At 34.7% G+C, this 21561-nt stretch overlaps 1 protein-coding gene and 1 long non-coding RNA gene across 2 annotated transcripts in view; one reads left to right on the top strand and one right to left on the bottom strand.

The window, feature by feature from the left end:
- Positions 1 to 21561, top strand: part of dpp6b (dipeptidyl-peptidase 6b) — a gene marked incomplete in the record, with an annotated part of 226674 nt that overhangs the window by 126924 nt on the left and 78189 nt on the right. Inside the window, 2 exon segments of the mRNA NM_001115122.1 lie at positions 5649 to 5763; positions 11588 to 11686. Coding sequence (NP_001108594.1) covers positions 5649 to 5763; positions 11588 to 11686 — 214 coding nt within the window.
- LOC147846229 (uncharacterized) lies at positions 12611 to 14225 on the bottom strand. Its single transcript, XR_015478294.1, has 2 exons — positions 13272 to 14225; positions 12611 to 13020 (listed from the first exon to the last, which is right to left on the bottom strand). It is a non-coding gene; the product is annotated as an uncharacterized LOC147846229 (long non-coding RNA).

The following is a 21561-nucleotide window of genomic DNA, read 5'->3' as shown; positions in this document are numbered from 1 at the left end:
TGAAATTTCCATCCGATTGGATTGCATACCTTTAACACAACTGAGCTAGTAAACAAGATGTGATTGATATTTGTTAGTTAAACATAAATGAAACAATTAAGAACAAGATTCAATGTGCTTTAATTTTTCTTATTAATTCAGCTATTGTGTGTAGTATTTAGTGCCCCCTAATATTAAGTAAACCAATCTTATAGAATTTAACTAATTGGATCTGGCTTTTCTACAGCAAGATATATTAATACCATATTCCTATCTTTTAACTGATTATATCTATTAGTATTAAGTTTTAACAGATTTAGATTGATTAAGGAATCTGACAACATGCATGAAAAAACTAACAAATTAAATAAAATCAAAAGGTTACAAACAGTTAATGATAAATCTCATTGTGATAATTTTTTTGAGTGGGCTGGCATGCGTGGATGAATGAGTATGACATTAAATAGCGCATCATTGCAATACAAGTTCCGGTTTGATTTCCCTGTGGATCGCTTTCATTATCAAAGCATTAAATAAAAGGATTCAATAAGTGATAGAAAAACATTGTACACTGCCTCGTCCATACTATTCTGCAATATTGCTTATTAATTAAACAACTGTTGAACATTTTTAGTTGAGATTCTGGAACAAAACTAAATGGCACAATACTGCATTTCTCCTGCAAGTCCAGGCTCTTTCATTTTATTTATCACAGACTGCATTCTTATCTCAGATGAATTCAATGTGAAGCTGTTGCTTTACAGCTGAGAATATTGGACTCTGAAATTAAAGATGACTCGCATGATTTGCCTTGACATTGTGTCGTTTGTTTGTTTCAGATAAACATTTCATTTTGAGACTGAATAGCATACGTGCTTATATAAAGACATTACACACACACACACACACACACGCACACACGCACACACACACACACACACACACACACACACACACACACACACACACACACACACACACACACACACACACACACACACACACACACACACACACACACACACACACACACACACACACATTAGGTTAACTCACAGACCAAGGTCATTTTTAGGAAAAAAATAACTAAATGTGATCTATGCATTTTGTTTGCTATACTTCTAATGTAAAAAAATATGTTTTTTAGGGGCAGTTGTGGCCTTATAGATAGGCAGTTGGACTTGCAATCATTGCAGGTTCAATTCCTGATACCGGGGATACAGGAATTGAAGATCGGGGGAGTGAATTAACTGCACTCTCTCCACCTTTGATACCTCAGCCCCCTAACCCCTAATTGCTCCCCAGGAAATAATAGCTATCCACTACCCTAGGTGTACGCTCATAGTCTGTGTTTGTGTGCTCTCACTCGATATGTGTGTGTGTGTGTGTGTGCACTTGGATAGGTTAAAAGCAGAGGACCAATTTGGAGTATGGAACTAAAAACTACACTTGACAAAGCTCACTTCACCTCACTTTTTTATTGGAAATTACAAAACTACCAGTTTTATATGTAATAAGCCTAATATTTATTTTTAGAATTGAGATAATATTGTAGTTTAGGAAAAGTTTGAGTTAATTTTACTTTATATTTTACATTTCTTTTTAAATATTCAGTAGTTTAGTTTTCTTTGTGATTTTTGCTTTATTTTGGTTAAGCATAAAAAAAGAAATATTACCTTCGCATCTAGCCATGTTTTTGCCTAAATAATAGATCACATTTTTTTCCAAAGATTATGAATATATATAAAAAATAAACATTTATATACAGGACTTGCTATATACTTTTTTAATCACCAGCCATTGTGGCTAGTAGTTTTCCATCATATGCATACATTTGACTTTGGCATGCTAAAATGACTTGATTAATTGAGTGTCTCATTGCAATTAGTTTGATTTCACATGATTTTTTTAGGGCTCAACACTACAGATTTACCTTTTTTTCTCAGGCCACAGCAAACCAAACAAAAATAACTGTAAGCAAAAGAAAGCTAAAGAAAAACATTTAGTGTGCGATACTGAAAGGATGACAGCGTGCACACAGTTAAATTTAGGATCATTAGTAATCTGTTCAAATTTAAAGTGAAAGCAGCAACCACTGCTGCTTACAAAAAATAGGGACCAGATTTTTTGTAAACAGCAGTGGTTGCCGCTTTCACTTTATCTTTATCAGTATCGCACACTAAATAAAAGTAGCAGGACTTTTTCTAGATTATTTCAAAGAAAAATGATCACACCAGTTCCGTTTCCTGGCACGGTTTCTTCGTGCAAGGCGTCAGTGAGCGAGTATCGGTTGTGTTTTACCATGCACCTGATCATTCTCTCATTCAGTATTCACCTGCTTTTCTTTTCCTCGCATAATCACTTATTGGTCATGCTGCTTCTCGATACTAAGATCACATTTGCACGCAAATGACTAATGGTCTTAAACTCAAATTATAATCTTCAGTGTTGAGGTAGCACTAGCAGTTTAAAAATAACATTTAACCAGCCAAAGTGGCTAGTGAGGGTGTTTGTCTAAACTGTGTTAGTGTCAAGCCCTGTGTATATAATATGTTAATTAAATGGTTCTAACAAACTGTTAATTGCTTCTATTGAAATATTTTATTAATTTCAATGAATATATTTTTAATTCTGTTTAAATGAATCCTATAAAATACTACGATTAAAATACTACGATTAATTTAGGATGGTTTCCTTTATTTATTTTTTTAAGGCTGATATGAATGTTACAATGCGATATTACTAGTTTTTGTCATTTACAAATAAGATCACATGGGTTTTAAATCAAATTTGCGAGCTTATAATGTTAAATAAAGCAGCTGAGCAATTTTCTTGGTAATTGTTAGTTCAAAATTACCCATCTGCAGTATCTATGCTTTTTTAAAACCTGTTTTATCATCTGCCAGGTGACTATTCTAAGTCTGATCACCTTGAAAAAGTATAGAGCAGCTGAGACATCATTCATGTTAGTTGCAGAAGTGGCAAGGGACACGTTAATACTTAGGGTTCGGTCTTTGTATGAGAAAAAGCAATGTTTTCAAGGTGATATTTAAGCTGTTGTACTTTTGAATTTGTCTGTGTAATTGAATTGTAAGCTCTCAGAGAGCAGGAGGCTGTTCACTGATCCATCTCTTTTGCAAAGGTAATAGAGACAATCAACCTTCAGCTTTACGGGAACATTTCACAAGGCACAATTTCCGAGGCTGTCCTTGGAACCTGATGCTAAAACAATGCTTTAGACCAGCTAACTATGATAAATAATGTAATACTCTTTCATAGGCCACTCAAGGCTATTTCATTGTGTATGTTCATTGTGTTTGATCTGAACAGAGTGGGAGGAGAAGGCTTACATTCAACGTAACACTCAATGACAATTTCAGTTGCATGAGGGATTTTATCATAGACAATGATACACTGATAAGTGTAAATGTTCAGGATTATTACTGGATAAAAGTCTGACGTTGGCAAAATGTTTAAGCTTTTGCTAACCAAGACTGCATTTAATAATTAAACTAAAACAGAAAAAAAGTGAAATACTATAAAGGAAATAAATAAATAAAAAATGCACAATTATAAAAGTTTAGGTCACTTCCAAATTTAAACTTCAATAATAATTTACAAATTTTGCCTCGGATGCAGTGTTTTGTGTTTAAAAGTTTATATATACAGTTGAAGTTAGAATTATTAGCCCCACTGTTTATTTTTCCCCAATTTCTGTTTAAAAAAGAGAAGATTTTTTCAACACATTTCTAAACCTAATAGTTTTAACTACTCATTTCTAATAACTGATTTATTTTATCTTTGCCATGATGACAGTAAATAATATTTTACAAGATATTTTTCAAGACACTTCTATACAGCTTAAAGTGAAATTTGATGGCTTAACTAGGTTAATTAGGTTAACTAGACAAGTTAGGGTAATTAGGCAAGTTATTGTATAACGATGGTTATCTTAAAGGGGCTAATAATTTTGAACTTAAAATGGATTTTTAAAAAAATGATTAAAACTGCTTTTATTCTAGCCAAAATAAAACAAATAAGACTTTCTCCAGAAGAAAAAATATTATCAGACATACTGTGAAAATTTCTTTGATCTGTTAAACATCATTTGGGGGAAAAAATATATAAAAATTCAAAGGGGGGCTAATAATTCTTAATTCTTAAAAATGTATATTTTTTAATTGTCATATATTCTTCCTAGCAAGCACAGGGCATCAACATGACTGCATATTGATGTTGTACCCCAAGGTCGTGGGGATGTTGGATTTTGTTTGGAAATGAAAAGACCATGTATTCAATGTCTAGCCAGCGTCTAAGGACAACGTTATTTTGATGTCCATTAACAATGTCACATTATGGTGATATTTTGTTGATTTTAGGTTGTGTTGGAAAGTGACAAAAGTCCAACGTCTGATAGATGTCATAGTGTTAATCTCCACACAACGTCAAGGTATAACATGAGTAGACGTTGATATTTGGTTGGTTTTGTTTGGAAATGAAAATTGGGTCACCCCAGCCACGGCCACCCCAGTGTAAACTCATGCCAACCCTGTAGCCACGCTAACATGATTTTGCTATTGATATTTTTAAACGTACATACGTAAGTTCACATTATTTAAATAAATAAATAGCAGCCACTAAATTATTGTGGACCGACTGGTGCCATTGACATAGCTGATTCACTGCCACATGCAAACCTTCAGTAGACAGTAATGGCAATTTAATATTTACTGTAAGATACATCAATAGAAAAAGCTGTATTAATAATATGATGGCTCAAAAAGGAATATGGAAAAAATATAATATTATTGTCTGTATAGTGATTGTGTGTGTGTGTATACAGTTATTATTTTGTGTTACAGTTGTATTTGTTTTATTAATTCATTCATTAATCTTTATTATATTTAGACATGGCATATTGTGTATGCTGTACAATAAAAGTATGTGAAAAGTAACTGAAAAGATATTTATAAATGGCAAAAGTGTTTTAAATTATATATTTATTTTTATTTGGTTTGCACATGTACTTGCTGAATTACTGCAAGTAATATATTGAAATATTCCAAGAGCAATTAATTAAACAATTAAAACTACCTTATTTCATTTACCAGAAACAAAAATATAACATTACACTAAATTATTTTTTTTTGTGTGTCACCCCAAGATTTTGTGTGGCTTCTTCTGGCCACCCTTAAAACATTTTTTTGGGGGCGCCACCGACCTAAAATCAACCAAATATCAACGTCTACTCATATTACACCTTGACGTTATGTGGACGCTACCACTATGACATCTATTAGACATTGGACTTTTGTCACTTTCCAACACAACCTAAAATCAACCAAATATCAACATAAGGTGACGTTGTTAATGGACATCAAAATAACATTGTCCTTAGACGCTGGCTAGACAATGAATTTTGGTCACCTGACTTCATGACCTAAATCTAACTTAAAAATAATGTCTTAAGATGTTGTGTGGTTATTTTATTTGGCTGGGATTGGTACAAGTGCCCCAAATCTCACCATGTTTTTACCATTCAAATAAGGTTAGACTTCTAAAAACAATTGAAATTGCTGACAATTCAAAACACTTTTTTGTTTAAGTTGACTGGACAACACCAAAAGGCTTCAGCCATTACATATTGTGTGTGTTTGTGTTTTTGACAGGAGTTGGTTGGGGGTAGTGCTCCACAGAGAAACTGGAAAGGGATAGCCATTGCCCTGCTGGTCATCCTGGTCATCTGCTCTCTGATCGTCACCTCTGTCATCCTGCTAACACCCGGTGAGTCCCAACAAAACCAGTGTTGTTAGAATCTCTGGACTGAGTAGATCAATTATTATCAAAAAAAAAAAAAAAAATTGAACTTTCCATTTTGGATAGCTGTAACAGGCTTATTTACAAAAGTAGTGTGTCTACATGAACCTACATACCTGTAAACTCATAAGGACAATTTAAAACATCAGAGAATTTAGTGAGCATGTCGCATATTAATGTAAACAAGCATGCAAAATTTTGTGGAGATTGGTCAATAGGTGGCGCTATAATAGCAACAAAGGTCTCAAAAGAAGGTCTGTCAGAATCAACTTTTCAGATTTTAAGGACGAAAAAATCCACTTTGCGCCATGGCGCATGGTCTTACAGGGTTGAGCTTATTCTACAAATGATTTATATGGTGTGTTTCGAGAATAAACCAATTAGAGTCTCATCTCCTAGTCCCTTTAAGAGCCAGCTGTGCCACGCCATAGCGCATTTGCTATTTACATGGCGGACTTTGTTTGTGGAAAAACTCAACGCTTTGCTAGAGGGAAAACAGTTAAACAGAGCATCTGCAGTGTGAGACAGAATATGTCTCCTCATTGTTTACTTTCGCTTTCACTTTCGTGGATAGAGAAACGTGTTGTACACAAAGATATCCATTAGCCTATACATTATTAATTTTGGTGGTAAGGGAATAATCACTAAACACAGTACTGTGACACAAATGTGCATGTATTTGACCATTAAATCGCTCACATTAAGTTGCCGTTAGATGTGTGTGCCGTGCTCGTCTCCGAGCCTGTCCAAGGCTAAGCACGGCCCGCACACACACAAGGGCATATGCTCTTTCGCGCTTTTAAAAAACATGAATGATTCGAACGTACATGAATGAATGATCAATGCATGATGATTGCAGCATCCTGTGCTGCAAAAGTTACATTACAGTACATGCTTTTAGTCATTTTGACTTGGAACTGCGCTGTGCAGAGCAACACTTGTACTTAAAAGGGGCGGTATATGATGGAATAATCGTTTATCTCGATATATGGTTTTACACAATCGTTAGAAGCCAAAATCGAAACCGGATTTTTGATTAATTGCACAGCCTTAACTCTAATCATACATTTCATTGTCAATTAAACTACTTGCAGGCTTCTTAACTGATAAATAACCTTATGCTACTTAAATGCTTGAAGCCTAATAATTGCTGCTTGCAGCTATATTTTTTCTTATTTTTTTGTACTAAAGCAAGGTGATGAAGAACCCAAGCAGTTGCTACAGCCAAAATATTCTTCAAAGTTGGTTGCTCAGTTGGTGATTTTTTCAGGGTAATTAGCATAGCATGTATAACATGGTTGTTCTTCATCAGGAGAAAAGTGGGCTACTATGATTCCCCAGAGTTATGTTTTCTTTTTTTTTTTTTTCAAAGATGAGTGATAGCATATGTATGCAAGCACAGATCAATTGATGAAGAACCTAAATTGGGAGTTGCCTCAAGAAATGAGTGAACTCATTTTTAACCTTGTATAATTGAGGGTGAGAACACTGACATCTGAACCTTGGTGCATGGGTATCAGGGAGGCCAATCAAGACCACTGAAAAGATGGTTATCAAGTCTCTTCCGAATGAACAAAGGTGCAGTTGTGAATAAGCAGACTAAATATAAATGCAACATGAAGCAAACCAAAAACAGGACATATCAAGATCCTCACCATAGTCATGGTGTTGCCAATTATAATTCAAATTTGGCATTCAATTATGGCAGATCTTCATTTGTGTGTGACAGAGAAATACCAGCCACTATCTCAACTCTTAAAGAGGTTTCAAATTAAAATAGTAACACATTTTTTTTTTAAATAAAATTAGCTCATTTAGTCTATCATTTTCTGTGAGTTTTGTTACAAAAAATATCCACAATACACTTCTAGTGACTGTCTTTTGTTTTTTAAAAACATGCTTAGTTTTCAGAAATACAATGAGATTAACTATTTAGACCAGTGGGAAATATTATTTATATACTGAAATAAATAAAATTTGTCTGGAGAAGGGGTAATATATTATTAATATTATAGAATCTTCTAGTGTAAAGTGACATTTAAATGCTTAACTAGGTTATTTAGATTAACTGGGCAGGATATGGTAATTAGACAAGTCATTGTATATCAATGATGTGGTCTGTAGACTGTCGAAAAAAATAGCTTAAAGGGGCTAATAATTTTGACCTTAAAATGGTTTAAAAAAAATTTAAACTGCTTTTATTCTAGCCAAAATAAAACAAATAATACTTTCTGCAGAAGAAAAAAATATTATCACACATACTGTGAACATGTCCTTGCTCTGTAAAACATCATTTAGGAAATATTAAAAAAAGAACAACATATTTAAAGGGGGGCTAACAATTCTGAATTCAACCGTATATATTTTCTTTTTTTAATGTTTTTTAATATAAGTTTTTTTTATTAAATATTTTATTTTATTGTAAAGCACTTTGGATTAACTACAGTTGTGTAAAATTGTGCTCTATAAACTAAGTTTGCCTTGCCGATAAACAGGTGTCGATAAGTGACTGTAGACGATTACATTAAGCTGCATTGAGTTTCTTACTTTTCTTGGGTTCGTTCAACTCCGCACACAACACTGTAAAGTGCCATACATATCAAACTGATGGCTGCATGATAGTTTAACCTAATTTGAAAGTTTATTGATAGTTTGGCCTGCAGGCTACGAGTTTGAGACTCCTGGTCTGGAGCTATGTTTCATTATTAGAATAACCAAATATTGCATATGCTTTATTGGATGTTATAGAATATATACCATGTTCACAAAATCTACTCTCATATGATTTATATACTATTATAGCATGCAAGATTATTTTGAATCATTTTGCTTCGGCTTAGTCCCTTTATTAATCTGGGGTCGCCACAGCAGAATGAACCGGCAACTTATCCAGCATATGTTTTACACAGCAGATGCCCTTCCTGCTGCAACCCATCACTGGGAAACATTTATTTATAAACTTATTTACACACATACACTTCGGACAACTTAGCTTACCCAATTCACCTATACTACAGGTCTTTAAACTTGTCGGGGAAATCTGAGCACATGGAGGAACCCACACAAACACTGGAAGAATAAGCAAACTCCACACAGAAATGCCAACTGACCCAGCTGTGGCTCGAACCAATGACCTTCTTGCTGTGAGGCGATTGTGCTACCCACTGCACCAGCTTGCTGCCTGCCTTATTTGTTTTCATATTTTATTTATTTAGTCTGGTATTGTTAAAGTGAATAAGGCATATTGTATTCCTTTATTTTAATGACCAAAAATGGTGTTTCATTTATTAAACGGTGAATTTCCTCCTGCTGCATATCACATTGATGTTCTTTAATTAATTTAAACTTTAGTTTTTTTGCAAAATGTCAAATTCCTACTGAATAGATACTTTTAGGGCAGGAAGAAAACTAAGTGGGTGAGCATAGTTGTCTAATAGCAAAAAGTCTGTCTGATTAGATCAGTGTGTGTGGATCAATAGAGCTCTAAATAGAATAAGGCACACTGGGGAGTCTCATTCTCAGGCTCAGCCTCCACCTCGTCAACTCTAGTAATTGGCTATGTGGCCCTGTGGCCTAGCTAGGGAGTTACTTGGTGAAGCCATATCTCATGGGACAAACAGCCAGACAATATAGCCTACATAACAAAAAAAAAATAATAATAATAATTATAATAATAATGATACTACCTACATTAAAAACTGTTGTTGTTTTCCTAATCTTTGCCTTCTCTCAGAGCAGAGGAGGTGGTTTAATTTTAAAGCAGATAAGTTTCCCATTTCTAAAACTTGAGATTGCAGAGCAGATGTGCTTTGAATATCAAGTCATAATCTATAGAGAAAACTAGAGGCGATTGATGCAGTTTTGACATTTTTTCTTATGCTTCAAACACACATGTTCTTGTTTGATGGAGAAACTCTTTGTTGTGGGATCCACGTTGAACGAAAGAGAAAGTGGGTGCAGAACTGAAAAAAGAAAGTTTATACTTTCTGACTAAATATAAAAAAATGCAAGAATTCTTCCAGAAAGATGGATGAGCTAATAATGCTAACGGGTAACCACTAACAGCCAAATATTGTTGATTTATTAAGAACATACTCTTACTAAATATACAATTTAAATGCAGCTAGCTGATTGGTTAATTGATTGATTCCTACTATTTTGTTAAATCTTGATTCAAAAGCAACAAGTAAAGTTTTGAAATCAGCTGCAATGCTAACTCTTTGGTCTTCTAGCAAAGTAGCAATGTTAGCCAGTGTAACGTCCACTGGGATGGTGTCATTATTAATGTCTTTGTGGCTTTGACATTTTCCTTAGTTGTTTTGAGGTTTTAATTTTAATGATTCAAATTGAGATCAGTTTGGGGTTCAAGAGAGGAAGTAAATTTTAAGGATATTGCTGCGAAAGACAAAGTCCGCACGGCATTTACATATTAACTGGAACCAGAAGTCCTGAATGATTGATTGATTGATTCGTTTGTTCATTCATTCATTTAGTCAATTGGTTAATTTGTTAGGAAATTAGAGTACTGTTTAGTTAATTTGCTTTTAAAAAGTAAAAACAAAATTAAAATCATGATTGCTAACTTGTCAGTCATTGTAAAACATAATTTATACTTTATAAGAATATTTAGATCAAGAATCATTTGGTGGCATATTAAGACACTAATTAAATACTAAGTAATTGTCATACAAAATTGTTCTTTTTTTGTCACTGAGTAATCAGTATAGGATTTACCCATTTTTCAGCAAGACGTTTTCATTTTTAAAAATATAAATTAATATGATTTAATAATACCACTCAGTCATTAATATATTTGGTAACACTTTATTTTGATGGTCCATTTGAGCATTAGAAGACAATCTGCTTAATATCTTCTAATACCGCTCCTTCAACAGACATTTAACTGACTATAAGAAACTGCAAGTACATAAACTAACCCTAACCTAAGAGTCTACACATAATTAAATGAGAACTACCTGGCATATAGATGCAATTTAGCTTAAATTGAACAAACGGTCCATCGAAATACAGTGTGACCATATATTTTAATGAGATTAGTTAAAAAAAAAAAAAAGATGTGCTGCTTGAATTTATGTGCGACACTGAATAACGCTTAAGCAACCTGTTTATTAACATAATCAGTAACCATTACTATATGCCTGAATAATAAGATATATAAACGTTGATTTCAATAGTTTAATTATTTATTAACTTAAATTATCTTAAAAACCACCAACTACTCTTACAAATGGTTTGTAAATAATGCAATACTTCATTTAGAGTTGAAAAATAAATTGTTCAAGTATGAAAGTACAATTATTAAGCTCATTATAAATGTGGTTGTAATTCAAGAAAACAGCATTTACAGCTGCAGTTATAAACTGTTTACTAATACTTATTAATATAGATATAATGCTTAACAAATAATGAATTTATTAATGCTTATCAAATGATTTATAGTGTTTAGTTATTATAAAGATTCTTAAAAAAAAAAAAGATGGAATTAAATTTATAATGAAATAAAACGTAGCTTGTGCACGTTTTTCAAAGTATTGTTCAAGTACAGTTATAAAAGTTACAAATAGATTCTTCTATATCTATATATCTATCCAGTGTCCATTCAGTACATTTACTGTAAGTGCACTTTATTTTCGCTAAAGGTCTGAATGGCTAGTCTGCTTCAAGCTTTGACCTTTGGAGAATTTAAAACAACTTCAAAACCCTGGCCTAGCAGTTCTTCTTGTCAAACTTTCCTTTTCTAGTTTGTAATGTCCACATTCTCTGCCCACAGTTGAAGATACCAGCCTGGCCTCCAAGCAGAAGGTCACAATCGAGGACATCTTCAGCGGCAAGCTCCAGGCACACAACCCTCAGGCAACGTGGCTCAGCGGTGAGTGGCAGTCAAGTTCTACTTGCTTTCGTTTGCCTGCTAGCACTGTGGGTGGATGCAGTTGCTTTTTGCATCATCTCACAACAGCAAAGATAAAAAAAAAATTGCATCAGGATATGCATCTAAAGCCTCACACTGATCGAATGCAATCTCGGTGGTACTTCAGATGAAAATATCCATTTAATATGGACAGGTGTGGACTTACCTAGCATCGCATATTCTTTTCTTCTATTCCTTCATCTTGAAAGCTTTATGTTGGTTTTGATGTCTCTGAGATTTTACCATCCACTTAATGTAAAATTGCCAGAGTCACATTTTTGCCATTTATTCATTGTAAAACTTGGATAGAGTTCAAGTCAAGTTTTACTGTCATTCTGCTGCATGTGTGAAGATATAGTGGAATGAAATGTCATGTCTCACAGGACACTACAATGCTACATACTGTAGTTAAACAAATATAAACATACAACATTACAGTACAAGAAAACAATCCTTGACATCTCATTTGCAATATACTAGTAACAAGTCTGCACAGAATAAAATACTACATTTATTTTAATAATAACAATAAAACCTACAATCAGTCAGTTTCATCGATATGTACACTAGATATTGCATATGGACCCTGAGCATGCGTCAATAACACAACCTCATTTGTACTGTGCTCCCAGGACAAAAGTTATTCAACCACACTAGTCAAGACCAAAACCAATCTGAAGATGCTGGACTTCAGCGTTTTGTATGGGTGTAGTAACAAACGAGCAAAGTAACAAACAAACGTATCAAAAGGTATAACATTTAATAGGTACGATTTTTTTTTTTTTTATGAACTTTTGTGCTCAACAAGTAATGTTATTGATAATAATTGTTACATCCCTGATGTTAAAGAGCCCATATTATACATGAAATAGGGTCATATCTTGGTTTTAAGGGTCTCCAACAACAGTTTAATATGCATGCAAGGTCAAAAAAACACTTTCATGGTCTTATAATCTGCATTTATTTTTACCTAATTATCCCAGCGACTCCCGTATGAATCGTCCAGTGATTCATTTGTTCCCAAACCCCTCCTTAGCGCGAATCTAATCTGCGCTGATTGGACCAATGACAGCCTGTTGCGATTGGTCGACTGCCTTCAGTCAGAGTGAAATGCACAACAGCTAATCAGCAATATAAAAGTAATCACAGTTCATACACGCTTGATAGTGTAGGCGTGGATTTTAGCTGCCAGTGGGTCAATGTAAATACAGACTATGGACTTGAAAATTCAGACGACTGACTATTTTATTGAGCAAAAACTCCAAAAACAGTTGAGGAGATCTCTTAGCTTCTCACTCTGCTCTTTTCACAGACACACACACACATATTGCACACACACACACACACACACGCACTTAACCCTGCTCCGGACGACAACGCGCGCGCGCGCGCACACACACACACACACACACACACAAACACAAACACACACACACCTCCGGACGACAGCGCGCGCACACGCACACACAGACACACACACTTCTCATCGTCCACGGAGCTCCGTTAACAAAGCAGCACGCGTCACGTTTTTAACGTGACTTTGCACGCGATAAGAGAATATAGCCAGTTAACCTGATACAGTACACGCGGTTACAAGTAACAAATCACAACTAAATACATTTGCAAGCTAGAGTCAACGAGGCAACTTTAATCGCACGTACTTACACTTGAGAAATGGAGGAAGAAAAATCCATCCTGACATGTCCAGCAGTAAGTTACTCTTTACTGATCCTTCCTTTAACAAACGCTGATGAAGTATTCTTTGTAGCATGTAGTTTCCAGAAGTTTCCAGTAGTTTCCAACTGCTTGGCTATAATGCTGAGGTTTCATCTTTGGGTAGAGACTCAATATATCCATCTGCAGTGTGACTTCAATCGACCGGCATGTTTGTGTGTGTGTGTGCGTGTGCGTGTGTTTGTGGGTGTGTGTCTGGGTTTCTGCGTCAGAGGGCGGGGCCTCAGGTTTGAAATCTCCCGGGTTTGCGCGTGCACGTGAATAACTTGGTATCGTTCGTACGTCATGGCGAAACACCTAATGAATCGGTATCAAGGCGACTCGTTTGAAGCACTATGAGTCGACTCTTTTATAGATGAATCAACAGTTTTAAACACTGTACACTAACAGATTTAAGCCTTAGCTGGATACTTCACTTCACTTAGAGCTGTGTTACACACTACATGGAGGGGAATTTTCAAAAACCCATAATATGGGCTCTTTAAATGTCTAAGAGTGAGAGTAACAGTAAAAACTTTAATGCTGGTTGGGGTGAGTGTGGATTAGTCCCTTGCCTTCATGACAACACACAAAATTCAGTTTAGGAATTTATTAACAAAAATGTACAATGATAAAGCAAAACTGGGAAGCAATGGGCTTTAGGAGGGGGGGAAGGCCAAAACAACAAACAAAAAAGTACACTTTAGCTAGTTAGACTGACTCTACTCAGTCTAACTGATAAAGTAAAATTAAATTAATAACAGAAATGTACACAAACTCCCTAACTAAACATAAATAAGAAAAAAAGGATTTAAGAAATAAAATGGCAGCCACCTCACTACAGCTTAAAAACATTTGTATACGAACCACCCGTAAAACTCCTAATCATAGATAGGTTTCAATAGATAGGTTCATTTCAAATGAGTGCTACACTGTAATGAAATGGCAGCTAAGTTAATGCATTCCTTCCAATAGACAACAACAGTTTAAGCGACATATAATGTAAATACCTATGAGTCTGCTTAATAATTTATTACATAGCATGTGTGCTAGATTTGCATGTTTGAGCCTGTTTATAAACAGATTTACTGATATTCTTTTATAGTGTTTCACAAATTACTCATTTTTTTGACCAGACATGGTTTAATATTACAGAAAGTGGAATAAATTATACTATAGTGTTTTCGAATATTCTATACAGTGATAAAAGTTAGATCAATTAGCATTTCATTATAAATATATTTCATGTTCATAAAATACCCATGATGGCTTGAAGAACATAAATAATTCAGGTATTGTCACAAGTGCTTGTTTATGGGTGTTCACATTTGATCCGTTTATCTGTTTCTATCTTCATCGGCAGCATCCGACATGGCTTGCTTTCTTACTACAAAGTACACTAAAAATAGATTCAGAGTCAAGTAATATGTCCCAATTCATAGTATTTGAAAAAACAGTAAGCAAGAAGTACTCGGATGACCTACTACTTCCAGTGAGATTCTAAAGTGTGAATCCAATGCATGCTACACTATCCCATGATGTCCCATAAGAGAATTCATGAATGGCAGTGTCATGGGTAGGTCACGTGATCATGACAAAAGGGTGGATGTAGTATGTCCAAGATCCATTTATACTGTATAGAAAATACTTTTCTAACATGAATAGTAAATTTAAATGCAATACCTACACAGTAGTAAGTGATTTCGGATGCAGCAATCCTCTTTGCTCTTGTTACATTCCTAAAGTCAAGTGTCTAGGAGTGAGAGTAACAGTGAAAAGTTTAAGGTTAGCTGTCGGTGGACTGATCCACACTTACAATACAACAAATTCAGCTTAAAATTTTTGAAATAATATGGCACCCACCTCCCTACGGCTTCCAAACACAAAGTTAAGTTTCAACAGCAAAGTTTAAGCAGTTTCAAATGCTTTTACGACTTTAACTTCAACAAGTTAAAACAAAACAACCAGGCAGAAGAGAAACCATTCTCTGGAAGCAAGCTTCAATGTGGCTTGCAACTGATCAGCTTTTAAGCTTGCAGGGCAACGAGCAGCAGGTGCAATTAATTAACCTCCTCTCCTCCACAACTAGCTGAGAAACATACTGGCTGCGTCTGAAACCGCTTACTTCCATACTATATAGTACGCTAAAATCAGTATGCGAGCCGAGTAGTATGTCCGAATTCATAGAATTCGAAAATCAGTAGGCGAGAAGTACCCGGATGACTTACTACTTCCGGCGAGATTCTGAAGTGCGCATCACATGCACGCTGCACTATCCCATAATGCCCCGTGAGAGAATTCATGAATGGAAGTGAGGCGATGCAACTGATGCAGGTAGGTCACGTGACCATGACAAAATGGCGGATGCAGTACGTCCGAATTTCATTCATACTTTTCAAATTCATACTGTATAGAACGTACTTTTCTAACGGCCGAGTAGTACGTTTAAATTCAAATGCAGTACCCTACTGAGTAGTAGGCGGTTTCGGACGCAGCCACTGCATACTGATTTTCGAATACTATGATTTCGCACATACTACTCAGCTCGCATACTGATTTTAGCTTACTGTATAGTATGAAATTTAGGACGCAGCCAGAGAGAGAGAGAGAGAGAGAGCGAAAGAGAAAGGGAGAGAGGGAGAAAAGAAACAAAACACAACAATACATTCAAAACACCACGGTAACATAATACAGTCATGTAACATAATACAGTCGCTTACTGCACTAAATTCTAGGCTTATGCTAGTTGTGTTGAATAAAATCAGCAAACAATGTAAATAAAACATGTTGTTTAATGATGATTAATGATAGAATGACTCTTGGAGAACCCTGAAGATGTGTTACATTTCGATAACAAAACACATAAGTAATTACTGACTGCCACACAACATGATATTGCAGTTGATTTTACACAGGTACTGCAGCAAGAAATACAGGGACCATTATAGCAACACAGAGAATTGCCAGTTAAAATGCAAATGACTAATGTCTTAGGGGTTTTTTTCTGCCGGTTTTGTTTATCCCTTTTGTTTTGGCTAATGTATTAGCAGTTCAGACAGTGTTAATTGCTTTGTAACAGACATGAGAGTGGATTGTTGAACTTAACACAATTTAAGATGTCCTGAGGTAAGATATGGTTTTGTAAGATCAATCAAATTAAGATTTGCTCCTGTAATACAAATCTAAAAAAATCAATTTTAGCAGTTACATTTCGTTACCTTGGAATTTTAAGGTTCTATCTGCGTTCTAAATGATTTTGAAAAATTGAGCTTCAAAGTTTTTGCATTCCATATAGCGAACAATATCTGTAACAGTTCTTTTTTCGCACATCAACATGACAGAGACCCTGAATGTACTCTAAATGTAAATTATTAAAGTTTTCTTATGTTTGCAAATTGAAGTAAAAAAAAAAACACGATAAATGCAGATAGAACATTTTAATTCTGAAAAGTAATTTTCCACTTGGAATTATAAGGTTATATCTGGCAAATCATTTATTGAAGCATTACTTTTCCAGAAATACAATAAAAATGTATAATTTAGTGTTGTAACAATATGTTGATGCTTGAGAAAGTAAAATATTTGTTTTATTATAACATTTATTTCATATTTTAGAATGAATATTTTTTCTTGTTCAAATTAAGCATATGAGGCTGTGCTAAATATTTTGTTCAGTCAATATGTTAATTTTATCTATTTAATATGTTAATATTAGTTAAATTGTATGCTTTATATGAATTATTGGATTATATTTGTTGAATTATATGCCCCATGAATTAAATTTATTTGCCCTTCAAGACTTAATATTAAATTAATTAATTATTAATTAATATTAAAGACTTTAAAAGAAAACAGACAGTGAACAAATGAGTTTAACAAATGTTTCACTGTCTATGTATACACTAATAGAAGTATTTCACATTTAATATATACATTTTTTAATATTTGTTTCTTTTTCAACAATGCAAAATGTAACATTTAATCTCAATGTCTAACAATGCTTATAAATCATCACATTTACACAATGTGTTTCTCAATTCATTATTTAGTCAACTCTGATTTTGTGTGATTTTGTCTTTCTGGTTTTTCTGTTAATGAAGCAGTTCGCTGAATGACAAAGAACGCTGATCCTGATTGGTCCTCGTGCGTGCATTAAAAATACTGATTGGTTCACAGAAAGAATCTTATAGAGTCATGCTAGAGTTCAACTTTGTAGATAAAATTGTTTTTTAAGTAAAAGTCTTAAAATGTAAACAACTTATTTAAAAAAATCTAATACTGTAAATAAGTTGCCATTTAATAAGAACATGTCAATAACTCAACTTTGACAAAAAATGTCAGACAGAACCTTATAATTCTAAGGTGACGATTTGTGCCAGAAGTAAAGCTGAAATTTTATTCTTCCTTTACTCTTTTTCTCTTTTATCTCCTTTGAAATTGTACAACTCATTTACTTCAGAGTGAGTTTTTTCTTTTAAGAAACATGTATTTGTGCACTTTGGGTTTTGGAATTTTCCAGTTCTTTTTATTACAAACAGCTATAGCATATTACACTCCGCATTAAAAGGTCTATCCCAGAAAAAGCATAATAGGCATTTTTAGTGTTTTTCAGAGTAGTAAGACAGCAGTAGGAAGGGCATGAACATTTCCCCATAAATACTGTACATATTGTAAGAAGAGTTGGCTGTGGGCAGCACAGCAGATGGGTCAGGCTAATTAACCACTAGCAGAGGTTGGCGTGACCTCAGAAAATAGGCAAATTCAAAATCCCACAAGACCACACTTGTCCCCCCAAGGCTCCAAAATTAGAATTTGCTCATTGTGATTTAGTATTGACATTAATGTACATTTTTGTAAGATTGATTTTATTTTGCAAGCCATACATTTTTTAATGTGCCTGTTTTCTGCTTTTTAAGTGGCTTATTCTAAGTAAAAAAAACATTATCTAGTATACTGTACATTATAAACTAGACATTTATTCTCACTTGCCTTTGGCCCATTTCTGCTTTTATCAGGGTTCACCCCAGCTGAATGAACCGCCAATTACTCTGGCAATTGTTTTAGGGATGTCCATAACTGATTACGCGTGTGGCCTGACATCACTTTGTTTCAGAGATGCTATTGGTTAAATGCTGGCAAAGTAGAAAATGGAAGCAGCTTGAAGCGAAAAGAGCGAGTATGTCTGTGGTCTGGAGCTTTTGTAAAGTTGATGACGACAACATTGCCATAGCAAACTGTGAGATATGTAAACTTGGGATTGTAAGAAGTGGAAAGGAAAAGGCTACATTTAGGGGTGGGATCACAGATCTGTGGTCATGGTGTTCAGTTTGATTCGGTTCATTCATTCATTCATTTTCAGCTTAGTGCCTTTATTAATTTGGGGACACCACAACGGAATAAACTTACAACTTATCCAGCATGTTTAACGCAGCGGATACTGCCTTCCAGCTGCATCTCATCACTGGGAAACACCCATACACTCCCATTCACACACATACACTTAGCTTACCCAATTCACCTATAGTGCTTGTCTTTGGACTTTGGAAAAAAAAAAACACAGCACCCGGAGGAAACCCACACGAACATGAGGACAACATGCAAACTCCACACAGAAATGGCAACTGAACCAGCAGAGGCTCAAACCAGTGACTTACATGCTGTGAGGTGACAGGGCTACCCACTGTGCCGCTTTTGATACAGTTTACATTATAAAAAAAATCTCATTTCCTTCGATTGCTTATGTGCATTAGCTTGGGCAACCTGAAAAAAAATTCAAATTTTGTTTGGTTTGAACATTTAGAAATGAAACTTAAAAATGTATTTTTGATTTGATTTCAATTTAATTGGAAGCTTAGCAAACAGTTTTGAAGAATTTTATGTTTCCCATTTATACTGACAGAATACTACACGAGAGGAATTTCACCAAGTGAAATGGCTTGTCATAATGTCAGGTCCGTCAGATACCTTAACACTCTCTTTGACTTACCAGTCAAATAATTGAAAAAATAAACCCTGAACTGTACGGTACAAGAGAACAGAACTTTTTTTTGTTTCATGAACAGACTTATCTCTACTATACACACACAGATGATCACAATATCAGCTTCATACATGTAAAGACAAAACTGTACAAATATAAGAACAAAACTAAGTGCTTAAATATGATTAACCAAACTAGACAAAGGCAAAATTGTTCTGGTATATTTTTCTAATGATGAGGCTTTATTTGTGGCTTTTGACAGTTTGTCTCAGTCGCTTTGGTGCATTTCTTACAACACTATTTATATTTGCACAACAGTTAATGTGTGTCTCAAAACAATTAGTCATTTGTGCACATCATAGTAGCAGTTTCTCATTCTTTCCAGCCAATTGCAAATGCTTTTGGACATGCATCAATTGATTTCATACAACTCTCTGCTGTTTTATAAAATTATCATTTGCTTATGTCATGTCAGTCAAAATTAACTAAACTTGTAAATGCTATATAGCCATTCCATATAAAACTAATAGTCCTCATTCCAATACTTGAATCATTACGTACAAAACTGTTGAACTAGTTGCAATATTGTCTACAGTTGTGCACAGCTCTACCCAAAGGAAGATTATGTTTGTTGTAAATAAGGGTGAGAATAATTAATTCTTTTGCACAATGAATAAATGAATGAATAAATTAGAATTGCAAAGAGCAAATAAAGTAAAAATGTGAAACATACATATTCAGTGTCTTGTACTCCGATACCTCACTAAATGCAGTAATGTCTAACTTTACTGTACTTCTTAAATAGTAAATAATGCTGTCTTGAGCATTTTCAGGAAGTGTCACCAAAGTCTGACTTTTTTTGCATTGGAATAAATGTCCACAGTAAACTGTTATAATGAAAACACGTCAAAGCCATTTAACTATCTTGTTCATAAACAATGGTGTCAGGACTTTTCCTCTTGATGACACTGACACTTTCATTAACATGAATACTTGCTTTTGAGGAATGAGCTATCCATTTTGAGCAAGTGACACGCTACTTTAGCTGACGTGGTTAATGCAGTTGGGTCTAAACATCGCACTGGGAGTGAATAAAAAAAAAAGTATCCTGGTGTAAAGGTGTAAAAATTTTGTAGTATCTATAGCAGCATGAGTGGCGTAGCTCGTAAAGCACATGGCAAGATGTTTTGACATGTTCGAGCATGAACTTGGTTCAAATTCAGCATCTGATGAACTCATTCTTCTTTTTTTCCCCCATTACATATCAGATTTTGCCTACTCTTCATCACGAGGAAGACAAGTAGGAATCATTAATAAGTGTGTGTATTATGTTAAGTGCATTTGAGCATCATATTTTATTTGCACATTTATTGAATGGAAATGTTTACATTTCAGGTATGCAAATTCGTCTTCAGATGGCGGCTTTATAGCAATGTGCATGCAGTCGATCGCTCTGATTTCAATGGGAAAACCAGCGATTGCTGCAAATTGCACTTTCATGTTTGGCTGGTCAACTGCATGCTAAAGAAGCCTTAAATACCTGCTGGACATGCAGATGATCCCATCCAATACAGCTGCCTTTGCACGGCTCAAAGATACTTTGTAGTGTGCAATTTAACAAAATTGCCTCTACGAGTCACCAATGAAAAAAAAACACACAAAAGAAATGAACTTACGCCAGACATAAAGTTGGCGTGGACCAACGCACATTCTCACATTAATTTGATTGTTAGTAAATCCAAACATGAGCATGAAATCTGGCGTACGCAAAGTTTTTGTGCGTACGCAGCATTGATACATGAGGCCCCTGGTGTCTTGTAAAGCATGCAAAAGGTCTAAATCATGTTTTGATCTGCATTTTGATTAATCTTTGTTTGTTATTCCACTGGTGAAAATGCCTTTGTTGATTTAAGGCTGTGTTTACCTCAGAGAAGCAGCTCTATTATTCTCCCTCTGACATGCTCCACAACACAGCGTCAAGCCTTTTTAAAAGCGATCACTCGTCTGTATTATTTATCAAGGTGGGCACTATCTGCATTCAGGTCTGTAGCAGACTTGTTTTCCAAATTAGGTATAACATTTACAGCCTGAATAAATAAAGAACACAATTGTATTGGCATTACAGGAACTTTTCCAGCTGTAA

The sequence above is a fragment of the Danio rerio genome, chromosome 2, assembly GCF_052040795.2.
Source record: "Danio rerio strain M-AB ecotype USA chromosome 2, GRCz13ab, whole genome shotgun sequence".
Taxonomy (NCBI): Eukaryota; Metazoa; Chordata; class Actinopteri; order Cypriniformes; family Danionidae; genus Danio; species Danio rerio.
Note: the sequence above shows the minus strand (reverse complement) of the source record. Positions and strands in the feature narration are given on the sequence as shown.